General features: G+C 41.5%; 1 protein-coding gene across 1 annotated transcript; it reads right to left on the bottom strand.

Annotated features, from left to right (window-relative positions):
* Positions 1-10,146: 10,146 nt before the first annotated feature.
* Cisd2 (CDGSH iron sulfur domain 2) lies at positions 10,147-22,803 on the bottom strand. The gene is made up of 3 exons (XM_075981288.1): positions 22,623-22,803; positions 14,634-14,848; positions 10,147-12,587 (listed from the first exon to the last, which is right to left on the bottom strand). Exons 1-3 carry the CDS (start codon positions 22,723-22,725, stop codon positions 12,498-12,500), a joined length of 408 nt encoding a protein of 135 aa, XP_075837403.1. The 5' UTR covers positions 22,726-22,803; the 3' UTR covers positions 10,147-12,497.
* Positions 22,804-23,218: the final 415 nt, after the last annotated feature.

Here is a 23,218-nt window from a genome sequence, read left to right as displayed (position 1 = left end):
CTTAAGGCTGAATTTTATGCCGTAGTGCAAAATAAGCGTAATAAAAACTAAATGAACCTAAAAAGAGAGAAAAAATGCTTTGAGTGCTGAGCTTGGCAAGATGAGAGACTAAATTTCAAATGAGGAGTGGAACTCCCATCACTTCAGTTAAAAAAAAAACAGTCAGAGGCCAGGCATGGTGGCACACACTTAACTTCCTAGCACCGGAGGGACAGAAGCAGACACGTGTCTATGAGTTCGAGACAAACTTGGTTTGCACATCGAGTTCCAGGCCAGTTGGGGCTGCATATAGAGTCCTACTAACTAGTCAGAAAAAAAAAAAGACAGAGAGAGCTTGGCAGGAATGTAACACTCAAACTGCTACGGGGAATCTGAAGTAGATTAAGTCTTGGTTTAGTGCTATCTGGGTAAGCAGGTGATAGACATAAGCAACACTGTCCTTCTATCACTTCTACGATAACCTTGCCAGCTTTCAGTGAGACGCTACCTGTAGTCTTTACTTGCAGAAATGAAATGATATCACAAATGGCAGGCATTAAAAGCAGTCTACAGAAAGGAAAGTTAGTGTTGCAACCTCTATTCAAGCTGCTTGTCATTAGCAGCAGTATCTTTTTATTAATAGGAATCAGCCTTGCCAATCAAACATTGTTGCAAGCACAGTGCAACTCCAGTTGCTTTCAGAATTCTTTAGGAAGAGTGGAGTAACCGCTTCTCAAAAGAGGCAGCTAGACAGCTCGGTGTTTGGCAAGGGTGTTTGAATACAACCCTGAGGATGGAGTTTGGTCCCCAGATCCATATAAAGGAGAAGGCTGACACCAAGTTTCTCATGCCTTATTGCAAGGCCCCTTAAAAACTGTGCAGACTTAACAAAATCCCAGTGCAGAGATTAACATGAATGCAGTTCCTCTTCTCTTTGACACAGCAACAACGTGGTGAAGCGGCACAGAATGAGGAAAGAAAGACACAAAGTGCAAAGGTTGCAGCGACAATGAAAAGCAGTCAACAGTGTTACTCCTGCTAAGACCCCGGGGTTCTGAGAAATATATAGCCAGACTTAACAAAAATTTAAATTTAGATTGCTCTGGGCAAGGTAGTAGCTACAGTTGTCTCATTTTTTTTAAATGCAATTTTATGGCACAACACAGGTGATCAAAGATTTCTTTATCGTTTATTAACAATCATAATCCACGCACAAGTACTAAAGGACAAATAGGGGACCTGAATCGAGTCACAAGCCACCGCTTACATTTGCCATCTCGGTCGCTCACACCCTCTTGCTCCTCGCTGGAAAGGGGGACCACCTCTTCCTGGGTCAGGGCGAGCCCCAGGGAAAACCCCGTCCCTTAGACCAAAGTGCTCCTCTTAATTAGCTAGTGCATGGTGACAGAATTCCCAGAACACACAGGCTTCTTGATTTTCAGCAGCTGGCGAGCTCCATGCCAGCCACGATGCTTTCCAGGCCAGAAAGAGCCTGTCCCACACCCAAATTCCAGTACTCAAAACGCTGAAGCAGAAGTGGTGAAGATAAAACCCAGCCTGCCCTACGAGTGTCAGGACTACCCAATAAGATGCTCTCCTCAAGCCAATCAACTTTCTGTTTTAAATTACATTTACTGTTATTATTATGTGGCCTTCAATTTATTACATAGACTAAGCTGACCTCAAACTAAGACATAATTCAGGCAAAACATCCATACACATAAAAATAATAAGAGTTAAAAATATAATTTTTACCTGTGTGTGTGGGAATAATAAGTGTTCAAAAAATTATGAAACCAGGAGTGGTGGTGGATTTCTATAATCCCATCAGTCAGGAGGATCACATGTAAAGGGCCAGTCTGGGCTACATAGTTCAAGGTTTAAGTGTTGGCAGGGAGCTCCGGGAACATAGCTCAGTTGGTAAAATGTTTGTCTAGTGGAGTCCAGGAGTCAATCCCAGTATCACATAAACCGGGAATAATCAAAGATGCTTCTAACCCTAACACTCAGGAAGTGGAGGCAGGAGGATTCAAAGTCCAAAGTCATTCTCAGCCATGTGGAGAATTCAAGGCCAGCCTGAGCTAGGATTTTATCACTAAACATAATTTATTTTTAAAAGTACTTTTACTGGGACTGGAGAGATGGTTCAGCAATTACGAACCCTTCTTGTGGCAGGCCGAGGCAGACAGGTGCCACTATGATGAACAGGTACGTGGTGGAGAAATAGGAGGAAAGAGAAGCTGAGCAGTTTGCACTCTGTGGAGAGAGCCCTTGTCCTGCATGGGTTTTCTCTTGTGGTGTGGGCCTCAGATTAGACCTGTTATTGGTTGGTTACTCCATTATTAGGAGTCCTTGTGATGATTAGGGTCACCCTCGTAGAATCCGGAGAGTTTCTACTCCATTAGGTTTCCATATTGTCTTTTTTTAAAATGTTTTTGTTTTTATTGAACTCTACATTTTTCTCTGCTCCCCTCCCTGTCTCTCCCTTCCCCTTCAACCCTCTCCCAAGGTCCCCATGATCCCAATTTACTCAGGAGATCTTGTCTTTTTCTACTTCTCATGTAGATTAGATCCATGTATGTCTCTCTTAGGGTCCTCATTCTTGTCTAGGTTCTCTGGGATTGTGATTTGTGGGCTGGTTTTCTTTGCTTTATGTATAAAAACCACTTATGTGTGAGTACATGGTGATAACTGTTTTTCTGGGTCTGGGTTACCTCACTCAAAATAATGTTTTTCTAGCTCCATCCATTTGCCTGCAAATTTTAAGATGTCGTTATTTTTTTCTGCTGTGTAGTACTCCATTGTGTAAATGTATGTTTTCCTTATCCATTCTTCGATCAAGGGGATTTAGGTTGTTTCCAGGTTCTGGCTATGACAATGCTGCTATGAACATAGTTGAGCACATGTCCTTATGGCACGGTTGAGCATCTTTTGGATATATACCCCAAAGAGGTATTGCTGGGTTTTGAGGATGGTTGTTTGCTAATTTTCTGAGAAATCGCCACACTGATATCCAAAGGGGCTGTATCAGCTAGCATTCCCATCAGCAATGCAAGAGTGGTTCCCTTTACCCCACATCCTCTCCAGCATAAGCTGTCATCAGTGTTTTTGATCTTTGTCATTCTTACAGGTGTAAGATGGAATCTCAGAGTTGTTTTGATTTGCATTTCTCTGATGACTAAGGATGTTAAGCATTTCCTTAAGTGTCTTTCAGTCATTTTAGATTCCTCTGTTGAGAGTTCTCTGCTTAGGTCTGTACTCCATTTTTTTTTATTGGATTATTTGTTCTTTTGATGATCAGCTTTTTTGAGTTCTTTGTATATTTTGGAGATCAGACCTCTGTCTGATGTGGGCTTGGTGAAGTTCTTTTTCCATTCTGTAGGCTGTCATTTTGTCTTATTGACCGTGTCCTTTGCTTTACAGAAGCTTTTCAATTTTAGAAGGTCCTATTTATTGTTTCTCTCAGTGTCTGTGCTACTGGGGTTATAAATAGGAAGTGGTCTCCTGTGCCAATGCGTTCAAGTGTACTTCCCACTTTCTCTTCTGTGAGGTTCAGTGTGGCTGGCTTTATGTTGAAGTCTTTGATCCATTTGGACTTGAGTTTTGTGCATAGTGATAGATATGGATCTATTTTCATTCATTCTACGTGTTTATATCCAGTTATGCCAGCACCATTTGTTAAATGCGCTTTTTTCCATTTGATATTTTTGCTTCTTTGTCAAAAATCAGGTGTTCGAAAGTGTGTGGATTAATAGTCTTTGATTCAGTTCCATTGTTCCTCCTGTCTGTTTTTATGCCAATACCAGGCTGTTTTCAGTACTGTAGCTCTGTAGTAGAGTTTGAAGTCAGGGATTGTGATGCCTCCAGAAGTTCTTTTATTGTACAGGATTGTTTTGGCTATTCTGGGCTTATTGGTTTTCCATATGACGTTGAGTACCGTTCTTGCGAAGGACAGACCTTTTCGTAAGAATGAAAGCACACTAGGATGGCAAGAATGCTCGTGGGTGAAGATGCTTGCTGCTGAGCCCTACAGCCCAAACCTGATTCCAAGAACTTTGTGGAAAGTGGGAACTGATCCCCACAGATTGTTCTCTGACCGCCACACGTGCACCACGGCACAACCTCCCACTGCAAACCAAAGAAACAGATGAGTGGGGACAGTGTCTTTAAGCAATTAAAGCACACACTCAGTGTGTCACACTGGCTCATCCAGCTGTTTTTCTTTGTGTCCATAGATTTCTGAAAAATACAGACCCAGTGTGTGAACCAGCAACACAGATCCTTTATTTGCGCAGCAAGAGATAATTGAGTGACAATCACTTTCATGTCAACAGGAGTGCAATGTACTGTTTGAGCAACAATGACAGAATACAGAAGGACAGTCAACAACAACTGAGAACAGCTTGGGAAAGGGTGGGCTGTCGTTCAGTGGGTCTCCACGTTAGTTTTGCAGAATTGGTACTGTTCTGGAAGGTGGCTACATAAAGTGAGCATACACTGCTATAGCATACACTTAAGATGAGTAACAATGAATTTTATACACATTTTGCCACAATCTAAAAACCAAATAATAACCCTGTTGTTACCTCTGGCAGGCCTCGTATCCAGTGGAAGCTACCAGAGTGGCTTCAAACTCACAGAAATCCACCTGCCTCTCCTTCCTGGGGTACTAAGATTAAAGATGTGAGCCGCCACAGCCACTACAACTAATATCTTTTAAAGAGTGCTTATTCAGGGTCCGCAAGATGAGCTCGGCAGGTTAAGGGGCTGTAGTTGTGCCTGGCAACATGAGTTTGATCCCTGGGACCCACGGTAAAAGAAGAAAACTAATCCTTGCCAGTTACTGGATATCCACATAAATGCCCTGGCATGAGCATATGCCCAAAAGGGTGCCTACACATTTGAGTGCTCACATTTATACACACTGAGTATGCACATACACACAAACACTCACACACAATAAACTGATGTAAAAAACTTAAAGAAGACCTAGATGATTAGATCAGGCCTGAATAGATAATTTTCTGAAGACCCACAATATCACATCAAATATTCACAAGGAGTGATATATTCACAGGTTCTGGAAATGAAGGTGAGGAAATCTTGGGGACATAAATCTTTAGACATTCTACTGAACTCGGTGTCAATTTTTTCACTGCTTTTTTAGATTCATTTGGAAGATATTGAGGAGGCAATATCCTCAGTGGACTCTTTTCATGACAAAAATGATGCGCAAAGGAAAGCAGGCACATACGTAATTACTGCATAGAAAGTTAGGCACTTACCTTTAATCCCAACGCTCAGGAGAGAGGCAGAGGCAGGTGGATCGGATCGCTATGAGTTCAAGGGCAGCCTGGTCTACAAATCAAGTTCCAGAACAGCCACAGCTACAGAGAGAAACTGTCTCAAAAACTAAAAAATAAATAAAATAAAAACCTAGGCACTTAAATTATGCATCTCTGTATCAGTACAGAACTGTTGTTGATATTATTATTTACTATTTCAATATGTTTCACCTAATATTAAAAAGTAAGGCTGAGAAGGTTGCTCAAGCGGGTAGACATTGCTTGCAAAAACAGGCCTGCTGGGCTGCGTTCAACACTATAACTTTGTCTTCTGTATGAATTCCAAGACTACTTAATGAACTTTAGATGAGCTTATGAGTCTAATGTGAACATAATTGAATTTATACATAATTTTATACTCTTAAAGTATTGTGTTTTTGTGTGCTTAAGTCTCAGTTGGTTTTGGTATTTTGAACGAGGTCTTTATAATTTTTTGAGTCAATTGCTTTACCATTACAGCCTTGTGGTGCTTAGTAATACATTTGGTATAACCATGGTTTCCAGGCACTCACCAAATTCTTCTCATATCTTAATCACTGATTTTTTAGACATGTAATCATATCAAAGTTTCTATTTCCCCATATTTGTAATGACTAGTTGATTTCAACATCTTGTTACATATTCAAGAAAGTCTTTAGAATTAAAAATGGTAGTAGGCATTCATGGCCGTTCCTGACATTACCTAAGTGTTTGGGGACAGAAATTGATACTACAGAATTTTAATAAACGTTTCAACAGTTCCCACTGGGAATCTTCATTAGGAATGGTAGCTGGCTCTTCTCAGGACCCGTCTCAGCACCGACTGCTGTGGCTGTATCTTCTGTTCTTCAATTAACTTACATGATTGTTAATACATTAGCTGATAGTGAAACATTTTAAAACACAAGCTCTTTACCAAAACATTATTCCGTCCAATACTGTTTTACTTTCCCACTCATATTCATAAATAATATTGCTTTACTTCTGTTGGGTGTTTGCTTCCGTTTCTTTTGCAGGTTTTCACGTTAATTCTGTATGAGCTTTATGAAGTAAATAGTGGGGTGTTCCTTTAAATTTGGTGATTAGCCAGAAGTGGTGGTGCCACCTGGAATACCAACACAGGAGCCTGAGGCAGAAGGATCATAAGGTCAAAGTCAGACCTCTGGAAATTGAAGGTAAGGAAAGTTGGTGTGACAGAGCTCGTGCCTGGTGAAGCCGGGCGAGTGCTTGAGTTGTAGCCCCACATCCCTGACTTGTGGATTTTAAAAACACACATTCCATTTTCTGCTTGGGAATTGGTCAAATGACATTATTTTCCTTGCTGGGATCAGTAAAGTCAGACGTTTTCTTCTAGATTTCCCAGGGCTTCGCTACCTACTTTAGAAGGAGCTAACCTGGCCTCATTTCCTGGGAGAATGTTCTTCAGAGTCCTGTGTTTCTAATCATTATTCCCAAATCTGGTCAATGAATGTGAGTGCTATGTTCCTCTAGTCTTGTGTGTTCATGCAGGAGAATGTACTGTATGTGCCATGGATGGAAATTTTACTCAATCGTTCTTCCGGTTGTTTTCTTACTAGTGTAAAAAGTTCATCTGTGCACTTATGCAATTTACCAACTTCCCCCCTTTCATAGTTTTTGGGAATTATAACACTGTAATGCTGAAGCACGGTTACTACAGCTGATCCATTTGACCAGTGTTCCAGGAAAACAGTCACAGATAGGCTTTCGCGACTGTGTAAAGCATGTGGGGGTTTGTTTTAGTGAGCAATGAATCTGAGCATTTAAGCCCCTGTAAAGGTAGAGTGATGCCATCCTTAATTGAAAACCCTTTCTGCACGTATTTTCAATGTCCTTACCAAACAGTAGAGGAATGTGTGCATACTCATAAGATGCACTCCCAGTGTATGAATTGTATTTAATGGCTGCCTCATGGCTTCACTAAACTAGACTCTGCAAGAGATAAACTAGTTGACTTGGTGACTATTAAATGAGCTTCCAGTCAAAGCCCATTATGAGGAACTAAAGCATGGAGTCAGATGGAGCAGCTAAACCAACAAAGCAGCTACAGGTGCTAGCCCAATCTGCATGAGACACAGACGACTGTGCATGCTTTGAAGCAGGACTTTCGATAGTCCCTGGAGTGGGCAAATTCTCTAGCACCATTTATGTGACTTAAATCCCACTTGCCAGATTTAGCTCTTGTCATGTTTTAGGAAATTAAATTATGTGAATTAGTAATTACATTTGAAAATGTTTCAACTCTCCAAATCAGGAGCAGAAGGAGAGAGAGCACGAGCAAGGAACTCAGGACCGCGAGGGGTGCAGAGACAATGGGGATGTTCTATCAGGAACTCACCAAGGCCAGCTGGCCTGGATCTGAAAAAGCCTGGGATAAAACCTGACTCGCTGAACATAGCAGACAATGAGGAATACTGAGAACTCAAGAACAATGGCAATGGGTTTTTGATCCTACTGCACGTACTGGCTTTGGGGGAGCCTAGGCAGTTTGGATGCTCACCTTACTAGACCTGGATGGAGGTGGGTGGTCCTTGGACTTCCCACAGGGCAGGGAACCCTGATTGCTCTTTGGGCTGATGAGGGAGGGGGACTTGATTGGGGAAGGGGGAGGGAAATGGGAGGCGGTGGCGGGGAAGAGACAGAAATCTTTAATAAATAAATTAATTAAAAAAAAAAAGAAAATGTTTCAACTCAATGGGCTTCCTGAAACAAAGGACATCCTGGATACACTTTACACTTTAGTGCATGTTAGGCACTAAACTTTTAACTCAAAGTGGGCACTAGTATCAGTGAATATAACGTCCTGACTCTTGACTGCCACACACTACTCAAATTTATCATCAAACACTACTTGTGTAATTTGATCACACCGATGTCCTCAGGGGCAGAGAGATACATGGTTCTCAGTTAAATCTCACGTTATTGGCCTTTCGTTTTCAATTTTGTTTTTTTTTTTTTTGTCATCTTTCCTACCGGCAGTTATGGGCATATTCTATTGTTTACCAGAAGGATAGAAACTTCTTGATACTGGTGATTTGTTTAGGAACAGAAAACAGGTAACCAAACTTACTGGGATTTGCTCTGAAGAAAAAAATAAAGGAGATTGAAGATGGAAGAGGACTCAGGCACTGACTGGCTTTGGAACACTGTGAGCACACCTTTGGGCTTTTTCCGATTGGTGATGCAATCCCTGATGAATCTAAATCTAGATGACTGAAATGCAATTAGTTAAACATGTTGGGTAGGTATCAAATAAAACTGTGCCCTGTTTTTGTTGTTTTTTAGAGTGGAGCTTTAAAACTGTTTGTTTAGGGATACAGACTAAATACACTTCTAATCAAAGACAGAAAAATTACACAGATCAGCAGCTAGCTTAATTGGCTTCCTATAAACTTATTAATGAGGTTACAAAATACAAAAGCACTCCAGTGAATCATGAGGTGGCAAACTGAGAGCTGAGCTGTAATACGCTTTCCACAACACAACGTGCTTAACTATGCACAGTGAGTCATCTCCCTCCAGCCTGATAACGCTCTTGGCTACCTGGCATTCTGGGAGGGTGGTGCTTATCTGCTGAGCAAGGGTGAGTAGTTCTCTAGGTCAGCAGGCTAGGCCCTCACAGCAGTCGTGAGTAACAACTGCTGTCTCTTGAAGGTTCTAGAATTCTCGGGACATACTTTAAGAACTAAGAGGATCATCATGTGTTTGATTGTTCAGTGCCTATGTAAGGTGCACGATAGAATTCTGTGAACATACAGATGACGGCAACTCTACTGCTCATGGCAAAGCTTATTAAAACACCAGCCTGCTGCCAGATGTGGATTCTGGGCACAGCAACAACTTAATATGTTCAAAAGTGGAAAACATAGGAGGGGAAAACTGTTTTACTCTCAGGGCACTAAAATTATCCTCGGAAAAAGATTTCACTTTTCTCATTACTCTATTTGACAAAATTAAAAGTTGATCATATCATTTTAGACTACCAACTTCCAATAAATTTGCCTTCTGTGGAATAGAAAGTATGGCAACCGGAATGCTTTTAGAAGAACGTCGCTGGGAGCCGCATGCTTTCCAGACAGAGAAGCAGAGGGACCAGACAAGGATCCAAAGTTTTGGTGAGGACTTTATTCCAGTCTTGTGACCAACTGTGGAAGAATAACTGGTTAATCTGACAGTGAAGGCACTAGGGGCGAATGGTCTCAGAAAACAAACGAGAAGGCACAGCCACTGAAGATGAATGCTCTACTAGTCCCAGTGGCAGGTAGGAAGAGGAGTTAAGGGTTTGGGCACAGATCTTGTAAAGCTCCCCCAGCACAGATATTTTCCAAATCTAGCTTTAGGATCTCGCTGTTGGTCCTGAGGAAGGTAGTAGCACACTGTGGAACCCACTGCCAACACATGAGATACATTTACAATCCCAATACATGCTTAATGGAATGTTTAGTATACTCAGTAATTCTTAGCTTCATTACCACAAAGATGGAATGTCTGTCTCCTATACCTCTATGGAAAAAGACGAGGGGCTCAGGCAACAGCTCAGTTAGTAAGATGCTCGCCACATAAGTACCAGAACCTGAATTCTGGTCCCCAGTACTTACTGCAGTGCACGACTGTAACCTGGGTGCTGGGAAGATGGGGATGGGACAGCTCCGAGGCTCACTAGGCTGGTCAGCCCAGTCCAATCTGTGAGCTCCAGATTCAGGGAGAGAACCACTGAGGAAGATAACCCACACTGACCTCTGGCCTCTACGCTCACAGGTAAACACATCTGCAAACTCAGGTACATGCACAGACAACAGACAACTAAAAATAAAACATCATGAACTGAGTGGACTGTATCTTTAATAGTTTATGGGTAGCCATTACATGAGAACTGTAATGTAAAATAAAACTAAAGAGATGCCCGACAGCTGGCTAAAATGCCTAAAATGACAAAGAATTCAAAATTTCCAGTAAACCTATGTTGAAAACTTCCTTATATTTTCTTTCAATGGTTTCTACTGTAAAAAAGACACAAGAGGGAGCTCAGTACAAAGAGCTCTTGCCAGTGTGGGTGAAGCCCTGTGTCCCATCCCTAGTACCATAAAAGTGACTGCGTAAACATAAACTCATTTGTACCGCTTTTGACTTTCATAATACTATGACCCCTTTTCCAGTTCTTGATTTCTGGTTCCAAACTATTACTACCTCTTCATTTAAGTGTCTTTATTCATCTTATTAAAAATTTCGCAGGGCTATAGTGATGGCTCAGTTGTTAATAGCACTGGGTGCTCTGGCAGAGGACCCGGGTTCAGTTCCCAGCACCCACATGGTGGCTCACAATCATCTGTTAGTTCCAGTTCCAGAGGACCCAACATTCTCTTCTGCCTTCCTTGGGCACCAGACATGTGCACGGTGCACAGACATAGATACATGCAAACAAGCACTCATACACATAAAATAAAAATCCTTTCTAAAACATGTCTAAATAGACAAAGGTTTTAATGTTAAAACAAATGTTTTTACATTCACACTTCACAAACATTAAGAGTATAAAATGTGTCAATGTAATTTAATTATGTGATAAATTGATTTATAACCATTTTCCTTTTAGCATGGAGACTTGGCTTGCCATCACTAGTCTTTCTCAAACAGCTAGATATAATCGCTAATGAAAGAGAACAGAATGTATTATATATGTGGCACCAGGCTCACTATATGCTCATTAAATAAATAAGAAACCCTAGAGACGACCCATCTAACCCAGCAGACCTGACAAATGAGTGTCCCCAAATATAACTGTTCTGCTTTTCCCCTGCTCCTAGAGGTAACATGTTTTATGGCAGAACTCAAGTACTAAACTAAATTTCACCTTTGTTATATATCCTTATTTTACCCTTAACAGTGTATCTCTTCAGTTATGAAATGAGCGGTTCTGCTGTGGCGCTGTTGTCTGCAGGATCTGCGGGTAACACCTGCCCGGCTGACTTCCCTGCACAGCTAGTGTCTAGTCCATCTGCATTAGGGTCCCACAATGCTGCCTCCATCCTACCTCTCTTTAGACAATTCTAGAAAGCTTCATTGTGTTTTGACAATTTTATTCAAAGTCTTGATTTAAAAATCAATTTAAAGTATACAAATGCTTGTGTGGGGGATCAGGAGAGGAATGGAAAGTAAAAGTAGTAAGCCCTGCTGTCTGAGTCATCCTCCTTGGCAGCAGGCACATCACGCTGTGCCATATGTCCTCGCAGGCGCTCTTCTGCCATTCCGCACACACACATTTTGTCTATGCTTTGTGAAGTTAATGCAATAAAGAGCTATCACTTCTTAAAAAAAGACCAAAACCTTTTCTCAGTATGTGCACACTCAACCCCTTAAATTACAAGTGACTTAATATTCTGTTGCCCTGTTCTTCTGTAACTGACTACAAAAATGAGAAAACACAATTGAGTATGGGTTATTTTAAGGCAAATTCAGATACTTTACATCTACTTGACCTTCATACTGTAGCTCATAAGTAGACCTTCGCGGTAAGTGCTCTCACTGCCCAGCTGGCACCAAGTTAAACAGCACACACACACACAAGTGCGGGCAGGCGCGCGCGCGTGCGCACACACATACTGAGCAAGCCTTTTGTATGGTGATCAATTTTTTATGATGTAAGTAACTGTTTCTCGCTGGAACATTTGTATATCTGATTTACTTTACAAATTGAGATAATCATAGAAATGAGACAAGAATATCTATAAAACAAGGGGGTTTATTGCCCCAAAGAAATTCTTGATGGCAATATTTTTCATACTTCATCTAAAAACAACAGAGTTCCACAAAGGCCAAAGGATGACAAACTACTTCAAATGAGCAAAACAAAATAGTACAAAAATACATTTAACAGAACAGGGGAGAACTTTTTTAAAAAATATATACATTCTGTTGAAATACTGATATGCAAAGAAATAACTTTCGGCCCTTGGCCAAACTTTAAATTCCCAATTAATTATAATCTTTAGTATTGACTTTATTAACTCTTGATTTCAGGACTGATTATATAAAGTATCAAATATAAGCAGTAGTGTAGCAAGAAATAATTGGCAGAAAGAATTATTCAACCAGTACTGACAGGTAAACCCTCCAAAGACTTTCTATGCACAACAAACGAGGAAAGAGTACAAGAGTTTCAATCCTAAATGGCTACTGTTATACTTCTTTCTTCTTCAGTATGAGCGGACCCACGTTATCGCCCGTCAATTCATTATGCTTATTATGGGACCCATCACAGGCAGGAAACTAAAAGGGAAAAAGAATTGCAAATGTTATTTTACAACGGGACTCATGAAGTAGAGACATCCGTGAGATGCTCATGCAGCTAGTGTGCCACAACAGCACACATCCACCATCCCAGCCACCACACTCCATGCAGGCAGGCATGTAGAGTGAAAAGAAGAATCTTTCCCAGCACTCGGGAGGCAGAGGCAGGTGGATCTCTGAGTTTGAGGCCAGCCTGGTCTACGGAGTAAGTTCTAGGACAGTCAGGGCTACACATAGAAATTCTGTCTTGAAAAACAAAACAACCAAACCAAAATAAAACAAAATCTTTGCTGATCCATATCAGTGAGTATAAAAGTTCAAAAAGGGATTGAAATAAGCTCTTGTTCTCTATGGAGCTCTACGTCTGAGCTAATTTCTTATTTGAATTAAAAAAAAATAAATGTATAAAGTAAATGTTACAATGTTTTCTTATAAAACCCATTCTGCAAAGTTTCTGAAAAATATTAAAGGTATTATTAAATGTTCAATCCATCCAAATATTATAATTAGTATTTTATTATAGGCTTTCCTCTAAATTTAAAATTTAAAAGGAAAATTATGATCCTACTGTATTATGTTTTTCTTCTATTAAGGCAGGACCTCATGTCATATGTTTGGGGGGCCTGTGCATCAGATGTACGTGCTTGCCCATGGGGACACAAGTAGAGGCTAGAGACCGACATAATGATGCCCTCTTCAATTGCTTATTCACCTGAATTTTTGAGACGGCCTCTTGTTGAACCTGTGATTTCACTCCTGGTTGGCCAGGGAGCCTGTTGTCTCTGTCAGTCCTCCCCCAACCCCTACACCAGCGCTGGGGTAACAAAAGTCCAGGAGTTGAACTGAGAGATCCTTATGCCTTTGCAGCAAAAATTTAATCCACAGAACCATCTTGCCATTAGCTATTTCTTTAAAACATGGTTTGTGTTGACTTCCCAATATCCCATCAGTTGTGACTTCCTATACTTTGTGTTGACTTCCCAATATCCCATCAGTTGTGACTTCCTATACTTTGACTGTTGCCTATTATATTGTTTCTAAAACTTTGCTGTTAAAAAGAATAAAACAGAAACATTTAAAGTTTCAAATAACCTTCACCAAATACAAAACAGATTTTATCAATTAGAATACTTACCACCTGAAATCCATTTTCTTCATTAAAAGCTACGTTATTATGGCTAGCATAGCTACACTATGCGAGCTATTTTACATGTATCATTTCACTAAATCTTCAAAAATATCTGCACGACCTATAGAGAAGATTGAAAAAAACAAAACAAAACAAACAACAAAAGCAAAACGACTCTACAAACCAGAGATTAAAAGTTAATTAAGTCAGGGTAGGCATATTAGCCTTTAATCCCAGCACTCAGGTATCAAAAGCAGCAGTGTCTGTTTGAGTTCTAGGTGAATACCACCAATTTTAGGCCATCTAGTGCTACATAGTGAAACCCTGTTGAGAGAGACAAATAGAGAGACAGACAGAGACACAGAGAAACTGACCCAAACCAAACCAAGCTAGCAAATTTGCTTAACCTGCCCAAATGACAGATTGGCATCTAATATTAGTAATTACTTATTCTGACATCAAAGTTTAAGCTCCTTCCCATTAAATCTTAAATACTCTCTCTTGCAAAAAACAAATGAACAACAAACAAGAGGAAGGAGAAAAAGACAAGATCTCCTGAGTAAATTGGAGAGGGTTGAAGCGGAGAGGGGAGAGGCAGAGAGGGGAGCAGAGAAAAATGTAGAGCTCAATAAAAATAAATTAAAAAAAAATAAAAATTAAAAAAAAAAATAAAATATACTGCTCTAGACAAATGCTGAGCCACGTGAGAGCATCAGAGTTCACTGCTCTCTTCTAATTCTATCAAGCAAAAAAGGTCAAACTTCATCTTGGGAATGTCAGTTTCAAATACTGAACAATATGGGGAAATCCCTAATCTCACAGAATTTCAACTGGAGATTGAGACAATCCTAAAGAACTCCAAACAACGTTATCGTATGTGTAAATGGACATCTTACCGTCTTGGAACGCCAACACCTACAGTACGCTGCTTTAGTAAGACTCAGATCTTCAATGTTTATTTCATTCACTACTTTAGGATTTTCTTTTTGTATTTTAAGATTAATCAAGCTATCCTTCTGTTGTTTCTTCTTCGGGAAGAATGGACGCACGGCAAGGTAGCCGAGAAGTGCAAGTACACCAAGGAAGGGCAGCAGGCGGAGCCATTCTGAAACTGAACACAGGTACAGCTGTCAGCGTCTGCAGAGCTCCATCAGGAACACAGGCTGTCAAGTTCATGACTGCACAAACACAACAGACCCAGCCCTACTAGGATTGTCTTCTTTTATTTGTAGGTTAACGCCATTTGAAAAACTGAAATTTTTGGAAGAGGTACTATTTTAAATATCCTATCTCATACCTGCTAGGTATATTTGCGCTTATATTTACTTTTATCTGGACTTATAATGAACATAATTATGAACAAAGATGTTCTTATTAAGTTTAGGAAACAAGTTCACTCTTTTCTCCTTAATACCATGTCTAAAACCATACAATGGAAATTCCACAAAAAATTTACTACTAACTTATAATTTCAGGCAGAACACAGCCTCAAATGTTTCAACTTACTTTTTAAGTAAAAAAAAAAAAATCCTTTAAAAAGCCAGGCTAATGAATTGAAACCTTTATATATTGGATAGTCTCATTAAAATACTTACTCAATACCTTTTACAGTATCTAGAAGGTCTCTAGAACACGAGAGATACAGACAAGGCAGACAAAATGGCTCTCAGAGGCCTGAGAATGCTCCCAGGCACCTCTGGGCATCCTTGCTGACCAATCCCAACCCTGCTAGGCACTGCAGCCTAGCTTAGGAAAGATTATGTGCCAAACCATGCTAACAAATATCAATGATAAGTGATAGGCCGTGCTCCAGAGGCAACTGAACCAACTCATTTAACACGCTGTTGGCTTTGACAATTACATCATTTTAATATTACTCTCTTGTCACTTGTAGATAAAATGTAGTGCTGACAGGATTAGTTCATCAGCCCAAATCCAAGCCTATTCTAAGTCACCATGAATCAAGCTCCACAGATCTAAAATTAAATGTTTTTCTCTTGGAAGAACTACTCTGAAGACACTACAATTTAACCACTAACAAACATTAGCTTAGTAATTACTCCTACAACACGAAAATGCTGGGGATGGAGCTCAGGGGTAGAGTGCTGGCCTACCAAAAGGAAAAGAAAGTAGTTTTGATTCAACACAAAGCTAGAGATGGAAATTAACTTATTTATATAAGCAAATAATTGCTGAATGTAGAAAAATATTAAGTATTATTCAATGTAGTATTTTCAAATCACTAAACATGAAGCTGTTCCTGTGGTATCCACAAACACAGGAGAGATGGGTATTTTCTTCCGTATCTCTGACTCACCATCTTGAGAGAGGGTTTCCTGTTGTGTCAGAAACTTGCCTTTTTCTAGGCTGACTGCCTGGCAAGCCCTCAGGATCTGCCTCCTCTGGCCCCTAAAACTAAGGCTTCTCGGGTGGTGGGACTCACCCTCAGGTTCTCATGCTACCTCCTGGACCCTAGGCTATTAAATATGTATGATTTAATTTTATTCTTGTTATTATTTCACATAGGAACCTTATCAGGGAATGAGTGGCTCTACCTCCTGCTGACAAGCCCGACTCATGCAACACTAGACACTCTGCTCTTCAAGCACTCTACCAACTGAGCGACATTGCCAGTCTTTCAGAAACTGCCCTTATGAACAATTAATTCCTTGGTAATCCATTATGCTAAAATAATATAATACAAATTTGATATGAGAGGTATTGTTACCTCCTATAACAAAGCAATAACATAAAAACACTGAATACACAGTCTATTTTTGAAGTTGTATTAAGTCAAAAGTTTTATAAAGTAAAAACAACAAGCATATAAAGCATAATTTAACTGCTTTGCGTATATTTAATAAGACTATTTTTTTCTTTTTCTTTCTTTTTTTAATTTTCAAAAATTTTTTGAGACAGGATTTCTCTGTGCTTCTCTCCTGGCTGTCCTAGATCTCACTCTGTAGACCAGGCTGGCCTCTAACTCGGAGATCCACCTGCCTCTGCCTTCCAAGTGCTGGGATTAAGGAGTGCACCACTATGCCTGGCTAAGATGATTTTACTTAAAGAATATAAAGTACAAAAGACTCAAACAAATAAAAATCCTGTAAGATAAGCTACTTGCTTTGACAATTTTTATTTATACTAGTTATTCTGGGGAGGGAGGAATCACTAATTATAAACAGTACAGAAAATAAAGTGCCTGTCTTATAAGCACAAAGCCCTGAGTCCGATCCCCAGAACCCAGGTGTGGTGATAAGTGCTTGTACTCCTAGTTTTAGACAGAGACAAGAAGAAGGACCCCAAAGGCTCAATGGCCAGTCAGTCTAGCCTAATTGGTGAGTTCCACACCAATGAGACACTGTGTCTCAGCGTAGGCAGACAGCATTCTGAGGATGACACTCAAGGTTATCGTCTGACTTCCACACACAAGTGCATACGTGTGCATCAACACACATGAGTATGCCTACGTGCACATAAAAAATGTAAGTGCATAATAAATACTTTCTGAATACAATCTCATCAATTTTCTCTTATAAATCAATTTTCAAGTTTTACTGTGTAAGTATTAAGTAGCCACTTTGTGGAGACATTGGCAGTGCAAGCACGGCTCACTGTTTCCCTGCATGCGGTGTCTGGGAAAGAGCAGGAATGCAGCAAACAACTCGATTACTGTTTATCTTTAGTCTAAGTCCAGGCTCCGTTGGTCTGTAAACCAGGAATAACAATCGTCTATTCGCTTCAAGGGCAATGTTGACTAAGTTTATTCCGGTTACTGCAGTAGGAATGGGGATGCTTGCTAGCAGATAATGAGAGGAGGGGCAGGTGGTAAGGAAGCAAAATACAGGTAATACAGTCACAGGCTGGACTAAGAGCCATGAAGAAAACAAACAAGGTGACATAAAATCAACAAAACAAGCTGACTGACCAACCATCCAACCTGGTGGCACAGCAGTGAGGTGACTGCAGCCTCAGGTCAGGGAGTCAGGAAAGGCTTCTGAAAAAAAGAAACCAGACAGACCTGAAAAGTTGGAAGCCAAAGGCTCACAGACTCAAGGATCTTCAAGACACAGAACTGTGAAACCTTGCAGACAATCTTCACTCAGCGAAAACTGCACAGCACTATCTGAAAGGAAGCTAGCGACACATTCCCCGACGAAGTTGCAGTGCACAGGTCTCCTCTCCAAGAGACCCCAGGTCCCGCTCGCTCTCTACCAGACTTGCGTACACCAACATCAAACTGGCAAACAGATCATTCCTATCGTGTTTGTTTACCTTTCTCTATGGCTTACAAAATTAAGGTAGAGAAAGGCTTTAAGGTGTTTAAGCAAAAAGCTTCTTGTGCCTCTGAAACTAGCAGAACCCTCATTCACATGCTAGGTGAAGGACTGCGTTTCGAAGACACCAATAAACGAACTACTAAAAAGCGCTTTCCATCCGTACGGAATACAGAGATATAAAAAAGGATTACAATACTGCAAAATATGAGCAATTACATATCAGTCACGCAGAAGAGAGGTGATAATTCATTGCTGAGATGAACAAAATAATTTGGCTTTTGATCCTGTATGGGCCTTCCTGAATGCTGAGTAAGAGAACAGTTCCTAGGCAAACAAAGGGAGGAGCTGCACACCCAGCTGAAGAAGCTGAAGGCCAGGTGCAGACACTCACCAAAGCCCAGGGACACTCAGGGCCATGCTATCTTTGGAATACAATGGGAGAAGAGAAGGATTAAAGGCCTGAGCAAGTGTCACGTGATGAGAAGTTCTGATATGCAATAGGTAGGTAGGAATCTACTGATGTATGCGAATGTACTTAGAAAATTACCTACTAAGGAAGTCAAGCTAGACTCTGCTGGAAGACCCACAGGAGGAAGGCAGTGAGCAAGAGCAGAGGATGAGAATCCTACTGAAAGCTCATAGGCCCAGCACTCGGAGATAGGATCACACCAACCTAGGCTACGGACCGTGTCTCAAAAAACAAAAACAAACAAAACACCCACAAAGACAGGATCCAGAAGAAACTAATCCCACCTGGACCTAAAACAGAGAAAGGGGCTTGAGAGCCAGCTCAGAGGTTTCGAGTACTTATTCCTCCTCCAGAAGATATGAATTCACTTCCCAGCATCCACATGATGGCTCAGGATTGTTTGTAATTCAAGTTTCAGGGGATCCTTTTCTGTCCTCCAGGCACATACCAGGCACAAATATGTGGTTTACAGATAGATATGCAGGCAAAACACCTACACACATAAATAATAATTTTTGAAGGGGAGGAGAAGAAAAGAAAGGAGGGAGAGGGAAAAGACTAAAGTATGGGATTAACACAAGTCCCTATTACCTAGACTTGGAACTCAGGTAAGTAATGCAGTCTAGATTCAAACTGCCAATCCTGTTTCAGCAGTCAGCATCTCAATTTCTTTAGCTCTGGTGGAAAGTTACGAATATCACTGAACAGCTTTTATTATTATCACCTAAAAGCCTAACTATCTCAAGATCAAAGGGCCAATAAACTTAATCAATTGTAAAGTTTTCCCCCATTCTATTATAAGCACAGCAGTATGCTAGTACCTAGGAAGCTGCACGGCCTATCACAAGTACTCAATGATCTGTGAGAGCCTGAGGAAACTTAGACTTTGAAAGAGCTATATGGCAGATAACGTTTGAGCCCCACACTGTTCTCCACAGAGGCTAAGTTCAGTCTTAATTACACTGCTTTTAAGAATAGTTGAACTAGGAAAATAGAAAACTTACAATCTAAAAATATCTGTACAAGTATTTCCCCAAAAAATTCCAAAGATTTAGATTTTTCAAAAGTTTTCTAAAATCAAACTGTCTTTCAGAAGTTATGTTAATAAAAACAACTCCTTTTGTTGTTACTTATGTTCTCCTATTAACTCACCATGGTCCCACATTTTAAAAACTGAGGTATAATTTAGAGTAAAATAAACATACTAAGCAGTCAGTTCTGTCTGTGACCAGTAACTGTACCCCTGCATCCACCAGTAAAGTTTTCTGTAAATATCTGTTTACCTGAGAAAGTCATTTCCTGAATCTGTCTAGAATATTCCTCCACTACTGATTTCTGTAACTAAATACTCTTTTATCCAACATAAAGTTGTCAATGGGTGATGGTGGCACACTCCTTTAATCCCAGCACTCAGGAGGCAGAGGCAGGTGGGTCTCTGAGTTTGAGGCCAGGCTGGTTTACAGAGTGAGTTCTAAGACTGCACAGTAAAAACCTTTCTTGAAAAAAAGAAAAAAAAAGTTGCTGTTATTCAATTAGTGGATTAGAAACTCGTTTCTTTTTACTGCTGACCACTGCACTACACTACTTTATGACTATGACCTATAGTCATATTTCGAGACCAGCCTGGTCTACAAGAGCTAGTGCCAGGACATGCTCCAAAGCTAGAAACCCTGTCTCAAAAAACTTAAAAAAAAAAAATTGTCCCTTGGACATAATAGGAATGAACTTATTACAGGCTGGTATTCTTGTGTTACTTTGAAAAACTCATTTTGTTTTGTTTTTTTCAAGACAGTGTTTCTCTGTGTAGCCTGGCTGTCCTAGAACTCTCTCTCTGGGGCCTCAAACTCAATAGGAGAGCATGAGTAACAACAAAAGGTTGTTTTTGTTTTTTATTAAAGCTGTCTTCTAAGTTTTTATTTCAATGAAAATCTGTATTTTAGATCCTACAAGTGGCTCACTCAAGAGAATGAAATGTCACTATTACAATCTCCTTTGTAGGGGAGACAGCTTGAGGACTTCACAAAGCCTCCAGGACAGGGCGCTGCTGCTGCTGCCACACTCAAAACAGAAAGAACGCTGTATTACCAGTACGCCGATGATTCTCCAACAAGTTCCTAACACAAGTTATGATAACTAGACTTGTAGGTGCTGAACTGGGGCTTACACAGTTATTACTGAAGTGCCAATTTAACCAGGCCGATCAGAGGGAAAAGGCAGAAGGCTCAAGTTCAAGACTATCCTCAGCTACAGACGGAAGCCAGCCTGCATTACAGGAGACCCGGACTGAAAACAAAACCAAACAGACTGGGAACTGTGTTACTGTTGAGAAACAGTCCTACATTAAATATTTTAAAGCGAGAGTCATCACACACTATTCATTTAGGAGGGGAAAGTTAGGGCTGAAGTTCCTTAATGTCTTTAATAAGGATTAAGTATTTATCGACAGGAGGGACCAGTAAGAAATCATGCTTATAAAGTATTCCTTCCACTAAACTCTTGTGTCATATCATCTATAAAAAATGAAACTAATATGTCATAACCAACATATATAAAGCAAGTTGCCCTACGCTGGTGTGAGAAAACTGTTCCCCTTTTTGACTGTCAGAAATCTAATTAATGTGTATTATTAGAATGAACTGTTTTCTTTTTTAAATAAATAAATAGAAGAAAGAATTGGCAAAGCAGATCAATACCACAAAATGACTACACCCCTTTGGCTTTGCACTGCCAATTTAGTGAATACATTTAAGGGGATAATTCAAACGGGAAAACCAACCATTTAATTAATTAACATTAAACTACTACAGCTAATTTTTTTAAAAAAATTCTAAATTTCAGGCCATAAGGAGGCATGATCACAAAGCACGAGATTAGTAACTGTTAAATTGCAGAAGGATCACACTTAAAACGGTGCGTAAGCGGAGAGACGACAAAGGCGGGAAAGTCCATTCTTTACATGCTGCATTTTTTAAAAATCAAGTCTCTTAAAACAAGGGATTTGGATGTTTATAGAGAACTGAAGATTTGGACTATCTTTTCATTTGTTATTTTCACGTCACTTCGGGTGTAGACATGTTTCTTTACTATTTATTAGTCAGCTGCCATGCTTTCTCATCGATTTTATGCACTCTACTGGATCTCTTAATGGTGAAGTGTTAAAAACTCCACCTACTCAGTTAGCAGAGCAGCTGTCTCTGACAATAAAAATCCCTAAGTTTGTTAAAGTCTGTGTGATTGAGTTTATCCATCTAAATCTATGGCAAGTCTTTTCTGTTGCCACCGTCATCCCTGAGAGGGAACTCGTTTTGAGGGAAGTACTCAAGTAAAATTAGTGAGCAAAATAATTCCCTTGAATGGAGCTGACACCCGTCTCCAAATATCCTTACAATTCCATCTTCTGGTTCACGGACTCAATTTTATTTTTCTTTCATCAGGCTTCCAATGACTGTATCTTAAGTCAGCTATTTCTAAAAGGCTTCAGGATAATCAGACCTACTTACTTACCTTAATTCATTTTTGGAACCCCAGATTCTCGGGGCTTGTCACCACCCTATACAGTCTGGAGATAGCGGACTTTGAGTCAAGACGTGAAGGACTGCATTATGGGAACCTTTTCACACAGGCAGGACCTCGACCCACTTAATTTCATGTTCTGAAATCATACCAGTCTTGGGACTACTTTCTGGCTACTTTTTCTCCACCTGCACTTGCTCCAGGAGCTGTAGTTATGGAGGTGACCTCAAGCCTCCACATACCACGGAGAACAGAGGTCACTTCGGATCTTGTTTATGAAAGCATCACACACGCTTTGCGTGGAGACCGCGCTTTTCCCAGCGCGCAGGGCGCCTCCTAAGGAGGACACAAAGTGCTTCACAAAATGCACGCGGTAGTGGGCACAGGAAGGAGACCCGCCGCCCCGAACTCAGCACCTCCTCCTGTACATCCGCCTGCGGGGGCGCCTCGGCAAGTTACCCTTCCCCACGACCCCGCTGCCCGGCGCCGCACAGGCGCACACGGGCCCCGGGTCACGTGCAAGGCCTGGCGCCCCGCCCCGCTCCGCGCCGGGCTGTCTCTCGAACACCCCCACCCCCGCCCACGGGGCGGCGCACACGGACACACGGCTGCGGGAGGGGTACCTGTGAGGCGGGCGAAGCCGGTAATGCTGTCGGGGACCGGCAGCTGCTTGAGGTAGGCGGGCAGCTGCACCTTCACGATGCGGGCCACGCTGTCCAGGACCATCCTGCCGCCGGCGTCTGCTGCTGCGCTTGCGTGAGACGGAAGCGGCCGGCGGGCTCGCGGGCTCGGGCGGGAGGTGGCCAGGCGGGCAGCGATTGGCGCGCGGCGAGTGACGTGCGCGCTGCGGAGCGCGTGCGGAGCCCGGCCTGCCACGCACCCGCGCGCCGGGCAGAGGCGAGGGACGGTGCTCTCTCCCCGGAAGCCGCCTTTCCAGAGTGAGTGTCTCCCGGCCCCTCCGCTTTGTGCGGCTCTGGCCTCACGGACCCCCCAGTTGGCTGCGGGTCCCGGCCTCGGCCTTGCAAGCTCCAAGAGCACCCCAACCCTGCGCAGTGCCCAAGCCCGGCTTTGCAGGCTCAGGGAGAGCACCCCAATCTGTGCAGTGCCCGGCCCGGCCTTACAAGCTCTAAAGGCACCCCAACTTGCGCAGTCCTCCGGCCTCGTTCTTACAATCTCTAAAGGCACCCCAACTTGCGCAGTGCCCCAGCCCGGCTTTACG

The sequence above is a fragment of the Microtus pennsylvanicus genome, chromosome 7 (assembly GCF_037038515.1).
Source record: "Microtus pennsylvanicus isolate mMicPen1 chromosome 7, mMicPen1.hap1, whole genome shotgun sequence".
Lineage (NCBI taxonomy): Eukaryota > Metazoa > Chordata > Mammalia > Rodentia > Cricetidae > Microtus > Microtus pennsylvanicus.
The sequence above is the reverse complement of the archived record's forward strand: the minus strand, read 5'-3'. Positions and strand labels throughout refer to the sequence as shown.